The sequence below is a fragment of the Hemicordylus capensis genome, chromosome 5 (assembly GCF_027244095.1).
Source record: "Hemicordylus capensis ecotype Gifberg chromosome 5, rHemCap1.1.pri, whole genome shotgun sequence".
Classification (NCBI taxonomy): domain Eukaryota; kingdom Metazoa; phylum Chordata; class Lepidosauria; order Squamata; family Cordylidae; genus Hemicordylus; species Hemicordylus capensis.
In genome coordinates, this window is record NC_069661.1 from 201,523,383 (window position 1) to 201,539,958 (window position 16,576).

Below are 16,576 nucleotides of genomic sequence, written 5' to 3' on the forward strand. Positions count from 1 at the left end.
ATCAATTCCTGCAGCCTTATTTATTAAAAATATTTATATCCCACCCCTCCAGTGCACTACTGCCCGGAACGGCTCACAACAATAGACACAAGATACAAGAAAAGTAATAAAACTAAATAAAACAAATTAAAAACCACAATCATTATTAGGTTCAAATTAAAGGTTATTTTAAAAGCTAAAAACTGAAAATTATAAAAAGCTAAAGAACCTACCAGATATAACGAAAAAAGAGTAGCATTAAAAAGCCTCCTTAAAAAGGTGTATTTTAAGATGTTTTTTAAAAACACTGAGGGAGGGAACATGGCGAAGCTCTTCAGGGAGGAGTTCCAAAGCCGAGGGGCTTCCAACTTGGTAATGACTGGAGTGCCGATCTAACTTCATCTTCCTGTACTAGAGGTTCTTGCAAGTAGGGAATATCTTCTAGAGTATCTTGTATGTTGATGTCTCTGCTGTACAGATTTTCAGTGTACTCCTTCCATCTCTGTTTGATCTTCTCTGGATCAGTTACTATCTGTCCTTTGGCATCCCTGAACATATCAATTCAAGGTTGGAACCTCCTTCTGAGTTCAGAGATCTTTTGGAAAACTTTCCTTGTTTTTCCATGTATTTCCATCCTCAAGGTCTTTACAGATATCATTGTAGTACTGCTCCTTGTCTCTTCTAATAGCTTTCTGAAACTCCATATTAAGTTCCTTCCTGAGGTCTTTATATTTCTTGACATCATCATCATCATCACATTTATAAACGCCCCCCCCCCCCCGAGGCTCTGAGCGGTGCACAACTTTTTTAAAAGACATGAAACCCACAGGTCAAACACAATGCTAAAAACAATATAAAAACAATTCAAAAATGATTAAAACCATTTAAAACCAATTTTAAAACTTTTAAAAAACTAAAAACATTTTGGCTTCTCTCATCTTCTTGGCAATTTCCACCCTCTGTTCTGACATCCATTTTGCTTTCTTCCGTTTCTTGGTCTTTGGCAGTCTCTTTCACATTCGTCCTTAACCACTTCTTTGATTTCATTCCACAGTTGCTCTGGTTCCCTATCAATGAGGTTCAGAACTTCAAAGCGGTTCCTGATGTTCTCCTTGAAACTGGTGGGTACATTCTCAAGCATATTGTAGAAGCTGGATAGTTTTGTTTTTCCGCTTTAGCTTGACTTGGAACTTGCACATGAGCAGTTCATGATCTGTTCCACAGTCGGCCCCTGGCCATGGTTTTGCTCTTCCACCTCCTTGCACTAATAATTTAATCAATTTGATTTCTGTGTACTCCATCTGGTGATCTCCATGTTTATAAGCGCTGCTTTGGTTGTTTGAAGAACGCGTTAGCAATTAAGAGATCAATGGCTTGGCAGAAACTAAGAAGTCGTTCTGGTTCATTTCTGTTTCCTAGGCCATACATTCCGACTGTGTTTTCCTCCTTACCTTTTCCAACTTTGGCATTCCAGTCTCCAACCACCAGCATCACATTTTGCTTGCATGTTCTGTCAATTTCAGACTGAACTTGAGAATAAAACTCATAAACTTCCTCTTCTTCTGCATCAGTCTTGGGGCATAGACTTGAAGAACTGTCATGTTAAAGGGTTGTCCACAAAATTTAATTGATATTAGTCGGTCACTGACCACATTGTACCCAAATACTGTCATTGCTATATCCTTCCTGACTATGAAAACAACACTGTTCCTTCTTTGGTTTTCGTTTTCTGAGTAGTAAACGGTATGATTTCCTGACTGAAAGTCTCCTATTCCAGTCCATTTTAATTCACTAATGCCCAAGATGTCAATATGTAGTTGATTCATTTCATTTTTCACTGTGTTGAGCTTACCCATATTCATGCTTCCTACATTCCACGTTCCCATTGTAATTCTGCCTTTGAAGCTTCAGATTTTCTTTTCCTGCATAGCAACATAAGCCGCTAGATGTCCAAAAGGCTTTAATCTAACCACATCACAAACACCATTGGTACTTTGAGAGTTCCTCAGCTCTTCCTCAGTAGCATGTTGAGTGCCATCCAACCTGAGGGGCCCATCATCCGGCACTATATCGACTATCATTTTATTTTGTTTATCCATGTAGTTTTTCTTGGTAAAATACAGGAGTGGTTTACCATTGCTTTCTGGCGTGCAGTTGAAATGATGCCTTTGTCATTGTCACTGAAGTGATTCTCAGCCTCCAGCACCTTTAGAGGGGCAGGTGGGATGACCTTCATGCTTCGGGTGACTCCATGCATCCCCACAGAGATCAAATTGTTCTCTGGATGACCAAGGCCATCTCAACCCCATAGCCTGCCCTAAAGCCAGTTTGAAATGGGTCTAATAATCAGTTTCCGCCAAGACTGCTTGAAGCTGGCCAGTCACCACCGTCTCAATCATCTTATCCAACCATAGGAGTTTGGAGACTGGCCTATAATTATCCATCACCAGGGGACCTAGAGTGGGCTTCTTAAGAAGCGGTCCAACCACTGCCTCCTTCAACAAGGTGCCATCCTGCCCTCCCTCAATGAGGTATTAATGATATCAAGTTTTGTATTATTTTGGTCTCTCCTCACATTTTAGGCTGTGGTTCTCTGGTACTGTTGCTTCTGTACCTTGTTTTTACAGTTCTTATTTGTTGTATTGCTTTAAATATTTATGGTTAGCCACTTTGAGGCTGTACTGAATAAACCAACAAAAATAAGTGTGACTGTGAAAGAGATTTACAAGGTTGCTTCTCTTGAATCTTCTATTTGCTGAAAGGCACTAACTAACCTTCAAACAATTATTTCCAAAGACAACAAACCAGCCTACCTAAAGTTGCTGCTCGTTTGCCTTTTTCTTGAGCAAGTTTACGAATCTGTTGTTTCAGGGCAACTCGTTCTTCTTCCAGTCTTTCAATCTGCAATGTATTTAAAATGTTTGTTAGCCCTCTGTGTGGCTTCATTTCATAGAAAATATCAAGTGACATTTCTCACTTGCCTCTTTCAGTAGAATCTGGTTCTCAGCCTTATACTGCTGCTGTTTTAGTGCTTTGCTGTTTTTAAATTCAGTTAAATCAATCATAGTCTTTGGATCAAGGCCTGAAATGTAATACATAGGATATATGTATTAGAAAACATATAAGGAAAAATGCCTATCAGGATAACAGGCTGAGTGATGTAGAGGAGCAGCCGGGTTGTGTGGGAGGCGACACTTCCCCACCACTCATATATTGTTAAACATTGTAGCCATATTGAATGGACTTATTTAGCTGTCCACACTGATATCCAGCTTTTGCCTGCTACCTATTGAAACCCTCTAAGTGAAGGATTCCTGAGTTTACACTAGGTGGCAGGTCAATCACGCTTTAAAAAAAAGAGCAAAATGCCTCCCCATGCTGCCCCTGCAGTGGCAGAGGGGCCCTTGTTCATTTAATTATCTGTAGTTAACCCTAGGAACATAAGAAACTACCTTTATATGGAATCAGACCATTGGTCCATCTAGCTCAGTATGGTCTACACAGTCTGGCAGCCGCTTCTCCAGGGCTGCAGTCAGGAGTCTCTCTCAGCCCTATCCTGGAGAATGCCAGGGAGGGAACATGGAACCTTATGCATGCAAAGGTTCTTCCCAGAGCAGCCCATCCCCTAAAGGGAGTATCTTACAGTGCTCACACATGTAGTCTTCCATTCAAAGGCAAACCAAGGTGGACCCTGCTTAGCAAAGGGAACAATTCATATTCAGTACCACAAGACCAGATCTCCTCCCTTCTCTTTATGCTGAAAACAAACAGTAAGAAATATTCTCTTTCCCTCTCCACATTTTAAACTTTGCTAACTAAACCAGCAAGCAGTAGAGATGTGCATGAATAGCAATTCGAAGTGCAATTCACAGCACATCCCCAGAACAATCAAACATCTGCACTGTTAAATGAGATACATACCTAGTCGTTCCCTGAGATCTTCATTTTCATCAAGGAAATCATTAATTTTCAATTCAAGTTTGTTAACTTCTTTAATTAATGTTTCATTCTCATGGTCTCTAATTTTAATTTGCTTTTTTAAATTTTGTATTTCAGCAACAGCATCTTCTAGACCATAAATACCCTTAGAAAAGAAGAAATTAAAATTGGTTTGGTTGATACCGTTAATGTAAGAGTTACAGGTAAGCAACCTGTTTCCCCTGCCTCCATTAATGCTCTTTGCCTTTCAGAAATACATCCCTGAGAGCTATGCAGATAATGGAGCAATATACACACAATAATGGATGAATATAGGAAAATGCCTTATCCTGAGTCAGACCAGTGGCCCATCTAACTTTGTAGTGTAGGTGCCGCCACACAGTGTAGTTATACTGAGTCTTACCATGCCTACTGGCAGCACCTCTTCAGGGTTTCAGACTGTCCTGCCCTACTGGAGTGTCAAGAATTGAACCTGGACCGTCTACATGTAGATATGTGTTTTCAATGAGCTACAACCCCATCCCCAAGCAACTACATTCCACCCTTGATGAATATATAACTAAACAAAATCAACAGGACATGACCTGAATAAATAAATGACCCTTTGGATCATCAAGGGCTCTTTATTCACCTATGCCTCACTTCAGGACAAGAGAACACTATCTGAACAAAACATGTGGACTGTTGAAACCTAGTTTATGGTTTTCTGTGTATTCCTCTAGCATCAGAGAATGTTATGTCATATCAAAATGCCTACCATTTCATAATCTCTCATTCGCTTCAGAGTATCAATAAGTTCTTTGTCTTTCTCCCTTGCATCAGTTTCTGCAAGTTCTGCTACCCTCTCAGCATCTTTGGTTCTCTGTTCCAGCATCTGTAACTTCCCTTGTATTTCCCCAATGTGATCCGGTTGAGTAAGTGATGGCAGTCCTAGAAAATACAGTGCAATCCATAAAGGTTTTGCTAATCTTATGCTTAGAGGAACAGCACAACTTCTTGTATGCAGAACAGCCTGGTTTCAAATTCAGTTATACATACTGCACACAAATTGCCAACATATATGAAGACACGGGAAGACAGTTACTTTTTTCTTTTTGGAGTTCTTTTTTCAGGTCCTCAATCATCAGTGCATTCTTTTCCATCTCTCTTGTATATTCTTCAGCCTGCTCAGTCAGTAGTTTGATCTGACTGTCTCGTTCTTGCACACCCTGTAAAAGTATAATTGTGCTTAACACAGACTGCTTACTGTAAATGCAGAAATTTGTTGACATATCAGGAGGGGGATAGAAGTACTTACAACATAGAGTTCAGATATTATCTAGAAGAAGGATAAGCAATGGCAAAAGTAGCAAAAAATAAAGCAGAGAAATAGAAATAAAATGTACAGCCTATATCATTATGATACAACAAATAACATACAGAACTAAGTTTTGCTTTGCAGTATTATGTGAACTCCACTCTGAACAGAGATGTAATATTCTTGTTTAAACAGAACAGTGCAGGACTCATGTAAGTTCAATCCTTCATACAGAAGACAACAGCCAACTGCAGGAGGATTCTGTGTGTACAACAGGCACAAAAGATGAAAAGCAGTAAAGGACTGGATCACTCTCTATCATTTTAAAGAGGCATAATTACAGCAGTTATTTCCTAAACTTGGTGGTGGGTCCCTTATACAATATAATACAATCATGGGGTTGGGGGTGGGGTGTCAAGCAAACGTTTTGTATGTCTTGATGGCAACTGTAACAACAACTAAAGCTCAAGCACTTAGATCAGGGCTGCACAACATGGCCCTCCAACTGTTGTTGAACTACAATGCCCATCATCTCCAGCCACTTGTTGTACTACAGTGCCCATCATCTCCAGCCACAGAAGCCAATAGTTAGGGATGATGGGAGCTGCAGTCCAACAACTGGAGGGCCGACATTGTGCAGCCCTGGCTTAGATCCTGTGCAGTGCCCTGCAGATGGAAGAGCAAGGTGCACACACAGACTCAGTGGGTGCAGAAAGCTCATCAGTGCAGCTAGCAAATGTACGGAGTCCCTAGGGCTCCTAAGGATTGTGTTACCACTACAGCAATGCTGTTCCCCATTCTTTCCAATGGGAGAAGCATCACTATAGTGGCAATACAATCCTTAGGAGTCACTAAGGCTGTGCACATTTGCTAGTAGTGTTGATGGGCTTTATGAACTCACCAAGTCTGTGTGTGCATCCTGAACTTCCATCAATAGGGCACTGCACAGTATCTAAGCCAAGATTTTCCACAGAGGACTGCTGAAAACAAGAGTGGAGATAAATTACTTCTTTGCAATTAGCCTGAAGTAGAACTACAGCTGCATGGAAGAGGGAATGTCTAGGAGCCCAGGAGGAAAAGTAAAATGGTGCAATGAGAACTGGGAAGGACCACAGCTGCATGTAATGTGGGTGAGTAGGGAAGAAATAGTGCAAAGGTTGGATGATCCAAGCAGGAATACCTAATGACTAAATACTGAAAGCACAATCAGAGTATCATCAGGGTACTGAAGTATTAAAGATAAAGAGACATAAAAATCACTAAAAGAACAATTCTCTCTCAAAAAGGTTTCCATAATACAGGCATACAGAGTAAGAATGTCTTTTGTTCACTGTACTGCACCTTACATATTTCTAACATTCAAGTAACACAAATGTTGCAAATATTTGGGGTTTTTAACAAAACACTTACCTGCTGGAGTGCCATAACACTGTTCTTGTCAGCATCAAGCCGGGCCACTTTTAACTTTTCTCTCAGAGTCAACAACATTTGCTGATACTCAATTATTTCATCATCTTTGGAAGCCAAGATTCCCTGTAAAGTATTTGAAAAAGTAAGGAAATATAACACAATTCCGATAGCTCAGCTAGAGATAAAATGTGCCTTAAAGTACCTTCCATTCTTCCACTTTTTCATTTACAGCTGCCATGAGGGGATCATCCTCTTCATTCTTTGCTTTCAGCTGCTCTGCTAGCTCATGCACCTGTGAGATAAGATGCCACGAGATGATTCAACCATGCACTTATTCACTTAACCCATTTTTTAAAAGAGAACTCTTTTTAAATTTTAAAAAAAGTTCAAAGTGAACTTCAAAAAGTTCATAATAAAAAGAACTAGCTGGCTCGGGCGCAGAGCCTCTGTGCCTCTAGTTCTCTCCTCTCCTTCCCCACTCCCTCTCGGCTCTCCCCCAGCCGCCGATTTCTTCCCCTACTCCACAGCCACTGTTTTCTTTCCCCCCCTCCACCCGCAAATCTGTCCGCCACCGCTTTCCTCTCCCCCTCCCAGGAGCTCACTTGCAAACTCTAACGAGAGCTGCCACACATGGAATTAGCAAAGGGTACGTCTTAGAGAATTAGATAGCTAGACAGACAGACAGACAGACTAAAAGAGTAGCAGACATTCAGAGCAAGGAAGCACATTCAGAACAAAGACTTTTGTATTAGCACAAGAGAATAGCTTAGTTGCACTAAAAATTGGGAGTTGTGGACTTGTACTAGAGCACTCTTGTGCAAAGGTTCCTGTTAAGACAAATGAAGGGTGCTTGCATTGTGCAACAGTAGTCTGGAATGCAAGCTCAGACTTAGCACAACAGCTTTGTGCTAGTGCAACATCCTTTGGCAAGTGGTTCATTGCTTTGGAAATCATTTACTTTGTCACCTCTTCAAAAAGGTAGGTTTTTCTAGCTTCCAATATTTTTTGGAGGTATAGCCAACTATGTCCAGCTCACAACCACTGCTGTCATAATTTGCTGTAAAACAGCCAATAGAGTTTGATGAACGGATCTTAATCAATCATCTCTATTATGGTCCAAGACCAGCATAAGATAGCAAATTATGAGACATTAAGATAATCAATCAATCAATCATTTTATCTGCGGCCGTAAGCCAAACAAGACATTAAGATAAAACAAATAGCAAAGCAATAAAACCATATTATATTAAAATTACTATAAAGATGCTATAAAACTACTACTGCAGCTCAGTTTAGGTGTAGCAAGATAAGGAGATGAGAAGGTAAAGCTATAAAATCACTAAAATTATATTCAAAGTAGTAAGCATCTATCTCTAAAATATATAAAATATAAAACCAATTACGAAGTGGTTGAAGCATATTACGTTAAATTATAAAGATGCTCAATAAACTATAAAACTACTACTAAAATTATATTAAAAATTGTAAGCATCTATCTTTAAAAGGATATATAAAATATTTGGAGTATAAAAAGAAGGCAGCTTATATATATATATATATATATATATATATATATATATATATATATATATATACACACATACATACACACACAGCCACCTAATGGCACAGCGAGGAAATGCTTGACTAACAAGCAGAAGGTTGCCAGTTTGAATCCCCACTGGTACTATATCGGGCAGCTGCAATATAGGAAGATGCTGAAAGGCATCACCCCATACTGCGCGGGAGGCGGCAATGGTAAACCCCTCCCGTATTCTACCAAAAGAAAACCACAGAGCTTTGTGGGTGCCAGGAGTTGAAACTGACTTGACGGCATAGTTTACCTTTAAAATATAAATAAAATATAAAGTTTTATTTATATTTATTTATTTATAAATTTTTATAAAATATAAAGTAACTGGGAATGCTGAGAAGTCAAATAGAATAGTCAATTGTTAGAAACAATATAAAGCTGATACATGATCATGAACTGGCAATCAGGGCGGATCTTACACGCTGCTGTGCAAAACTTGACAGTGTTGTATGTGAAGGCCTGTTTTTCATCCAAAAGCAGCATCCTAGTGTAGGCTTGGTTAGTGCAGCCAGGGTACTTGAGGAGTAGTGGGAGTATAAGACTGTCTCTATAAAAAGGGGCAAGAGAGGAGTACATGCTCTGTAGTTTCGACCTCCCCAGTGTCACAGGGGCAAAATCTTTTTGTATTTGCCTTCTAAAACAGCAGAGGGGAGGGCATGACAATAGGCAATGGTGAAAGCCCTGCGGTGACTTGAGATTTCCAACTGTTATAAGTATGCAGTGAGGGAGGCAGAGAATCTGAGACTTTCTGAGGACAGGAAGGCTGGAGCCCTGCCTAGGCCATCCTGGCGCTCAGTTTCCAAAATCATCTATTTGATTACCATTTTTGCTTTGTCGTATCCCATCGCAAGTAGGAGGGGTGAGGAGAAGCCACTTTATTCCAGACTGCCCATTTCCAGGATTGAAAATTGTCATCCACACTTTGGAAACTGGCACAATAAAAGTGGAGGCCAAACAAAGAGTAGCAATAGAAACACAGCAAGGCACTTGCAGGGCCACTCTTAAGAATTTAGACTGGACACGTTCTAGTGGAGCAAAGCTGGATGGGGGGCAAGCAGATGGGCACCGTAGAGTAGTAGTGTGAGCGACTTGGCCTCAAATAATTTGAGTGCAGAAGGAATGTAGTGTCCCCCTCTAGTCCACAGAAACTTCAGGATGCCAGTGGAGCTCCTCTCCGCAGTGCGGGCGACATGATCGCAGTGAGCCTTTCTTGTGCCAGAGGCATGAAGGACCACCCCCAGCTATGTAAAACAAGCGACCTGCTCAATTCTGTGTCTGTCAATGCCCCAGAGGCAGCTCTTGGGTCTTCTGGCAAAAGCCATCACCTTAGTTTTTTGGTAATTAATTTCAAGTTGTTCGCTCTTGCAATACTGTGCTAGTGTCGCCAATGCCCTTCTGAGGCCTATAGGGGTCCTTGAGAGAGTTGCAGCATCGTCGGCGTAGAGCAGAATGGAGATGCTTCTTTTAGCCAGCTTGGGGCGGGGCGGATGTGTGGGTGAAAATCTGAATTACTAAATTGGCTCACCATGGCACTGATGAAGAAATTGAAGAGAAGCAGAGCCAGGATACATCCGTTTGACGCCCTTCTGGGTCAGAACAGGGTTCATAAGGTGTCCTTGAGGGCTACACCTTACCTCAAGAATAGTGTTTGTGTGAAGGGTGCAGATTAGGTAGAGCAGGCGACGATTGATTGAAGAAGATTCCAGCTTCTCCCATAACTTAACTCAGGAGATGGAGTCAAATATAGCCTTAAGATCTATGAATGAGGAATAGAGGGAGGTAGAATTGTTAAAGGAGTACTTCTCGATGAGGTGTTAGAGCACCAGACATTGATCAGTTGTGGATCTGCCTTACCTGAAGCCTGCTTGTTTATCTGCCAGCAGATTTTCTTGTTCCAACCAGTCCTTTCGAGATCCATTGAGATAAGGTCTTCCCCAGGGCTCTTCCTCGTTCTAGGTTGGGAGACAAGGGATTAAATCTCAGCTGGAGTGACTGGAGGCCAGTTGGGCAGCTCTTTTATATCCAGTAGTGAGGTAGGCAGAGATGAGGGTTTTCTTGGCTTCTAGACATTCCTTATCAAACCACGCTTTGAATGGACACATTAGCGGCTTTGTGGAGGAGTCCGCCTTTCTGATTAGATGCTTTTGAAGCTCGTGCATTATATCCTCAAAAGTGTCCCGGGGGGCAAAGGTAGGTGCCATTGATCTGAGATCACGTGGTAACTCTGGAGAAGTTCCATGGCAAGCTGCTCCTTTGTTTGGTCAAGCTGAGGGGCCCATTTGGCACAACATCTGCCTTGGCCAGCGGGAAGAATATTGGGAGTTTCCAGGCAGGACTGTTGGGGAAAGGGTGCTAATTGGAGAAAGATTGGAAAGTGTTTGCTATCTAGGTAAGGTATGACAACCCAGTCATTATGAATGTCTGGAACCACTATCCAGATCTTCAAGCATGGAATGGGGAGCTGGTGTTGCGAGAATACAGTGTGGTCAGCAGGCCCCAGCCTAGCATTGAAGTCACCCCCCAGCACCAACAGCACTTCAGGGTTGGCCAGAAGAAGTTCATTTGTGTAGTGTTCAAGCTCAGCCTGTACAATGCTCATTTCAGGTTTCTGTTGCTGTGGTGGTAGATACGTGTTGATTATTAGGAGCGAGTTAGAGCCGGAGTGGATCAAAAGAGCCATGGTACATTGTTTGAGCGAGGTAATGGGTATCAATATTACCTGCAGGGTGGTGGAGACTAATATTGCCAAGCCTCCTTTGACCCTTCCTGACTTGTCCCAGATAGTTACCCCACTGAGAGTGAGTGATAACCATTGAGTGTGAGGTCATCCGCTGTCCAAGTTTCCTGCAGCAGAATTATGTCAAATTGAGAAAGAACGTTGTTGGGAGTCTGTTTCTGGAATGGCACCAGCCAGCCAAATTCCACAACATGACCTTGATCTAATGCTGGTTTGGGGGATATCATAGTTTCACTGTGGGGGTAGGGTTCTAGGCAGGGTTTGGGCACTCATCAGCTGGCCTGCTGGGGGGCTGCAGCTCTTGGGTGGAGAAGGGTATAGCGGGTGGAGAAACGTCTCTTAGGCCTTGCTCTGGCAGCCTGAAGGGCACTGGTGAGGAACTCAGGAGATCCAGCGCCTCCTTCACAAGCGCAGTCTGTCTTCCTTTGTGGTCAGCAGGGGGGGTCATAGGTGCATGAGTGCACCAACCCTGCAAGACGATGGGTACTTCCTTGAGTTCGTATCTTTGGATGGGGCTGTCTTTTCTATAATATGAGGGACGTTGCTGAGCAATATAGTGGGTTGGCAGGTCCCTCTGCATAAGGGGGCTGTCTGAGGCAAACAATGCAATGATATTGTCAAAGTGCAGATCTCTGGCAAATGGCAGGCCTGTGCCGAGCACTGGCAGGGCATTGCCTATCTGGGGTAAAGGCATTGCAAGGAGGGCCCGACCTTCTTCAGGGCAGGACATGTGAAGGAAGGCAAGAGAGGCTGGGGTAATGAATGCTCTTCAGGGGCGGCTAGCTTGTGCTGTCTCTCACTGGGTTGTGCAGGTGTCAATACATGTGTGGTCTCCCTAGGGGTAGCAATGTCCACATCTATGATGTGGGAGGCTGGCAAAGGGAGACCCTTCTCCGGGGCAGGTTGGCATGGGCAGCCGGGGGAAGTAGTGGAACCAGGGGATTCACTTTCACTATCTGTATCTTTGGAATGGAAATCTTCAAAATGAACTGACAATTTTCTTCTAGACTTTCTGGGTGGGTTTGCAGCCATCTGCATGGACTGGACCTCCATATCATTCTCAGAGTCAGAGTTATCAGAGGCCTCGGGTCCAGAGTCCTCATTACTTGCCAAGAGATCAATTAGAGGCTTTTATTTATTTTTTCCTTCTTTTCTTTTCTTTTTTTAACCTCAGCCAGTTTTGTTTTGTTTTGTTTGCAATTCTGCAAAGTCATCATGCATTGCTTTTAGATTAGGGCTCTCCAACAATGGGTTAACTTGTGGAGAGTTGTAGTGGCTGGAAGACATGTCTCGGGGGGGTATTGTAGTTAGAATTGATGCTCCTCCTGTTAGTAATTATCCTCCCAGATATAAGCATTCTGACTTCTAGAAAGCAGCGAACCACCCATAAATTATGAGCCCCGTAAGCAATGAGTTAATTGTAGTAGTCGAGATGGGACAGCTGGTGTTTTGAAAGTTAGGAAGAGGTGTTTATAACCAGCTCTGCTCAGGAAAGAGTGAACGTCTTTAGCACTATACTTTATCATTGCCACTGTAAAATTTCAGGCAATGAAATTTTGCATCAAATTCGGGAATCCCTTCCAGGAAGTTCAATGAGAATTTGGTGGGGCTGCAGCACTCTGCGGAAAATGCCATTGCTGTTTGCCTCCCATGGACATGGCATTCCTGGAGCCCACACAGAGGGTGGGGCTGGTTGAGAGTTACTGTCGACAAGGGCTGTTGCATTTTTAACCCCTTGTTGTTCCCAGGAGGGAGGGCACTTCCCCTGAGTTCTTTGGGAAATAAATTGTTCAAAAGGCAAGCCTGAGATTGTCAGTTTTAGCAGAGATTTCATTCAATTTCCCAATTATAATGATCATGGACTCCGCAGACAACAGACAGGCATCCCCCAGATACTGGGTAAGGAGTTCATGGGGAAGGTGTGCGTTATGCCTGTGCAATTTGGAGACGCCATTTCTCAGTCCCAGGAGATGGCTTTGATCAGGCCACTTGGGTGATTTGGGATGACGGTGGATCCCCTGAGGCACATTCCTTAGTGGTGGGGAGAGGGGGTTCTCTGGGTCCTTGATGGACAAGACTGTAAATCTGTTCTTAATGAAGGGAGTCTGGTTACTCACAGTTTCCCTTCTCTTTGCTGATGGCAAGAATGCATCCCGCTTCAGTTGCTTCTCCTTCCTCCTCCTCCCGGTTTGAGGATGGGCACCATTTTCATTTTCAGGGCTCTGTTGCCCCTGCTGTATTTTTTCCCTTTCGCTGACATGATGAATTAGGGAGACAGATGCCCTGGAGGCCGAATGTGACCAGAAGGTGTACAGAGTCACATCGAGGAGCTGCTAACCAGTCACTATCTTGGCCCCTCCCCCTGAATGGATCTCAGTTGGTGAGTGGGCTGCCTGTAAGAGACAGGCAGTCTCAGTGGCGGCTGGTGCGGGCACCGCCCGGGGGGGGGGCACCTTTAACTGGAAGTGGCACCTCCAGGAGGCACCTTTAACTGGAAATTAGTAGGTTCCCCCCCCCCGCCATACCTGAAAGCTGTTCAGAGGAGCGGCATGCCACCCAGCACCCGCTGCAGCGGAGGATTGGCTCCACCACTCAGCTGACGGAGGCCATTTGCATGGCCAGCAAATGGCCTCCACACATGTGCAGAGGCCAGCTGAGCTGCAGAGCTGATCCTCTGCCACAGTGGGTGCTGGGTGGCACGCTGCTGCTCTGAACAGCTTTCAGATGCGGTCGGAGGAGAGGTAAGCACCTACTAGTTTCCAGTTAAAAGCCCCACCCCGCCTGGTGGTGCCCGCACCGGCCACTGCTGGTCAGTACTTAAATGACAAGGGGCTGCAGCTATGAAAAGCTTAGTTATAAAAGGTGTATTTCAGATGGACATTTGTGAATGGTGTCAGTGGAATCAAGACTGCACTCCGTTTGCTTTGAATAGATACTGAATAAAACCTTACAGGCACTTCAGCCACTAGTAAGTGACTTAAGGATGCAAAGAAGGTCCATTGTACAATACTGGGAAAGAAAAAGGAGAGGAGATACCACCAAAAAGACAAAAAAAAAAAAAGAGAAGGGATCCTCAGATGTCCTATTGTTTAGTACTAGCTGAGAAAACTTACTTTCTCTAACAATCATCGTATCCTTTAATGCTTTCTGTATTGCATAATACTATTATGTACCCCTGGAAACAAATTACTTCTTACCTGTAACTTATATTGTTCCTTTTCCTTTCTTAGTTGGTCCATAACAATATCAGACTGCTGCACAATAAGTTTCATTCTATTATACTCATCAGTCATCTTTTCCATCTCCTGCACAGAATCTTCTAGATTTTTCCTCATTTCCTGGTTTTGGGCCTCTAATTTTTCATTAGCTTCAGTCAAACCCTACAAATTTAAAAGCAAAGTATTTTTATGGGGTTAGTGTCTTGGTATCAAAAACATTTTTATATTGATCAAATATAGCTCTTGTAGATTCTGTCAATTATTAACAAAAGGCCATTCCATTGCATTCAAGTTTGATTAGCAGCCCAATTTTAAGTATATACATATCACAGCACAAGCCACTAAAACTCATCTTTAACTGGCAATGAACCCAAATCTGGCAACGAACCCATGATGGAGATAGCCCGTTGTTCCTTCGCTAGAACAGCAGTATTTTTGTGCAAAAACACTGGTGTTCTAGCTAAAACAAGACTGGGCTATCCCTTTAAATGGCCTCCCCGCACCTGTGCAGAGGCCATTTAAAGGAGGCTTAGCCCAGCACTGCCTGTCAGTCCATGTGAGCAGCCAGCCAGGCCAGCTGTGGGGAGGAATGGCGGGTCCAGTCACCACCTCCCCTCCGCTCCCAGCTCTGTACTACTTGCCACTCCTGCCAGGAGTGGTTAAAAGGGGCCTCAGTGTGCCTCTTCTTTGTCAGAAGTGACCAGCGGCCGCAGGAAGATGCTGGGCCGGGTCGCCACCTCCGTCTCCACTCCACTGCAGACTCTGCAGCTACTCCTCCCACCAGTAGCAATTCAAAGGATCCTGTTCTTCATCAAAGGGTGATGGCGGGTCAGGTCACCACCTCCCCCCTTTATTTATTGGGCTGTGCACAATAAAGGCAATTTTGGGGCACCCTGGCAGCTCTTTGTTTTTAAAGGCAGTTAAATGAGACACACACACACACACACACACACACACACACACACACACACAGAGCATAGGTTGAATCAATTCGGCTAGATTAGATCCAAATCTTGCTGATTCAATTCAGCTTCTAATCAAGCCAAATTTTGAATTGAATCGATTCAATGCCAAATAGATTTACACATCTCTACTTTCCAGTAGTTTTATGAGATCACTCAGCATTCCGTGTGTGTGTGTCAGTCCGTGTGTGTCCCTATCAACTTCGCAAAGACTGGACCAATATGAAACAAATTTGGTACAGTAGTAGGAACACATAGGGATACCACAAACGCAGTTTGTGATGAAGTCATCCACTCCAATTCAAGATGGCAGTTGCATAAATGTTTGAGGTGCAAGTGTGCTAACTTGTGAACTACCTAACCGATTCGGAACAAATTTAGTCCAGTTGTAGGGACAGTGAAAGGAAAGTAGGCAGATTAGTTCTGACTAGGACAACTTGTTAATTCTTCATTTTCCTTTGTGAAGTTTTTGCTGATGTATAACTACTCTTAATAATAATAATTTCAATATCAGCTGTGGCTGACATGTTCCACAGTGAAAGGTGGTACAGACCTGTCCATGCTGCTGCAAGGTTCCAATACACACAGCGACACTGCAGTGCAAGAAGGCTGTTCCAGTACAGCTCATTCATGAGCAATCACAGGGCTAGATGGAACTTGCACTACTTGTGTTTCACTGTGGAATATGTCCGTCTATATGTTTACAGGCTCCCAAGAGAGCACAGATGTGAAATCTTACCACCGTAATGCCACACTGATCTTTGGTTCTGTAATTAAAAAGGTGAAGTATTCCCCAAACAATCCAAAGCTCCCCACTAAACAACCTTAAGACAAATAAGGCTCTTGGTCCTACTCTCAGAGGCTATTCCTATAAAAAAAATTGTCATTGGCAGGCAAGTCAGAAAGCTCTACATTCCTTCAAATTATGTTGTGTGGACAACTGAAAATTAGAGACCACTAAAGTGTTTTGTTTTTCTAAGCAATTTCTTAAAGTTCACCTGTATTTCATCTAGATACTGGACAAGCTCAAAGTTCTTTTTTGATAACTGTGACCTGTAATCCAATTCTTCTCCTCTTGGTGAAAGAAGAGTTTCCTTTTGCAAATCTATTTGTCTCTGGTAGTCAATTACATCCTGACGAAGTTGCTCATTCTGCACAAACAAAGAAAGGGAATTAGCACTTAGCAATAGCAATAGCACTTACATTTATATACTGCTCTATAGCCGGAGCTCTCTAAGCGGTTTACAATGATTTAGCATATTGCCCCCAACATTCTGGGTACTCATTTTACCGACCTCGGAAGGATGGAAGGCTGAGTCAACCTTGAGCCCCTGGTCAGGATCGAACTTGTAACCTTCTGGTTACAGGGCGGCAGTTTTACCACTGCGCCACCAGGGGCTCAATTAGAGGCTGAAATTTCTGCAGGTGAGATAAGGACAT

At 43.1% G+C, this 16,576-nt stretch overlaps 1 protein-coding gene across 8 annotated transcripts in view; it reads right to left on the reverse strand.

Annotated features, from left to right (window-relative positions):
• The window catches only part of CEP290 (centrosomal protein 290), a 121,035-nt gene that overhangs the window by 90,821 nt on the left and 13,638 nt on the right, over positions 1-16,576 (reverse strand). For 7 of the 8 annotated variants that reach the window (XM_053256351.1, XM_053256355.1, XM_053256352.1 and 4 more), the window contains 9 exons: positions 16,135-16,287; positions 14,154-14,336; positions 6,828-6,917; positions 6,626-6,748; positions 5,003-5,126; positions 4,676-4,848; positions 3,901-4,063; positions 2,961-3,061; positions 2,793-2,880 (listed from right to left, as the gene is read on the reverse strand). In XM_053256351.1, the coding sequence (XP_053112326.1) occupies positions 2,793-2,880; positions 2,961-3,061; positions 3,901-4,063; positions 4,676-4,848; positions 5,003-5,126; positions 6,626-6,748; positions 6,828-6,917; positions 14,154-14,336; positions 16,135-16,287 (1,198 nt within the window). Of the gene's footprint in view, positions 1-2,792; positions 2,881-2,960; positions 3,062-3,431; positions 3,866-3,900; positions 4,064-4,675; positions 4,849-5,002; positions 5,127-6,625; positions 6,749-6,827; positions 6,918-14,153; positions 14,337-16,134; positions 16,288-16,576 lie in introns of those variants that run through there. The other variant, XM_053256358.1, reaches the window with a different exon arrangement.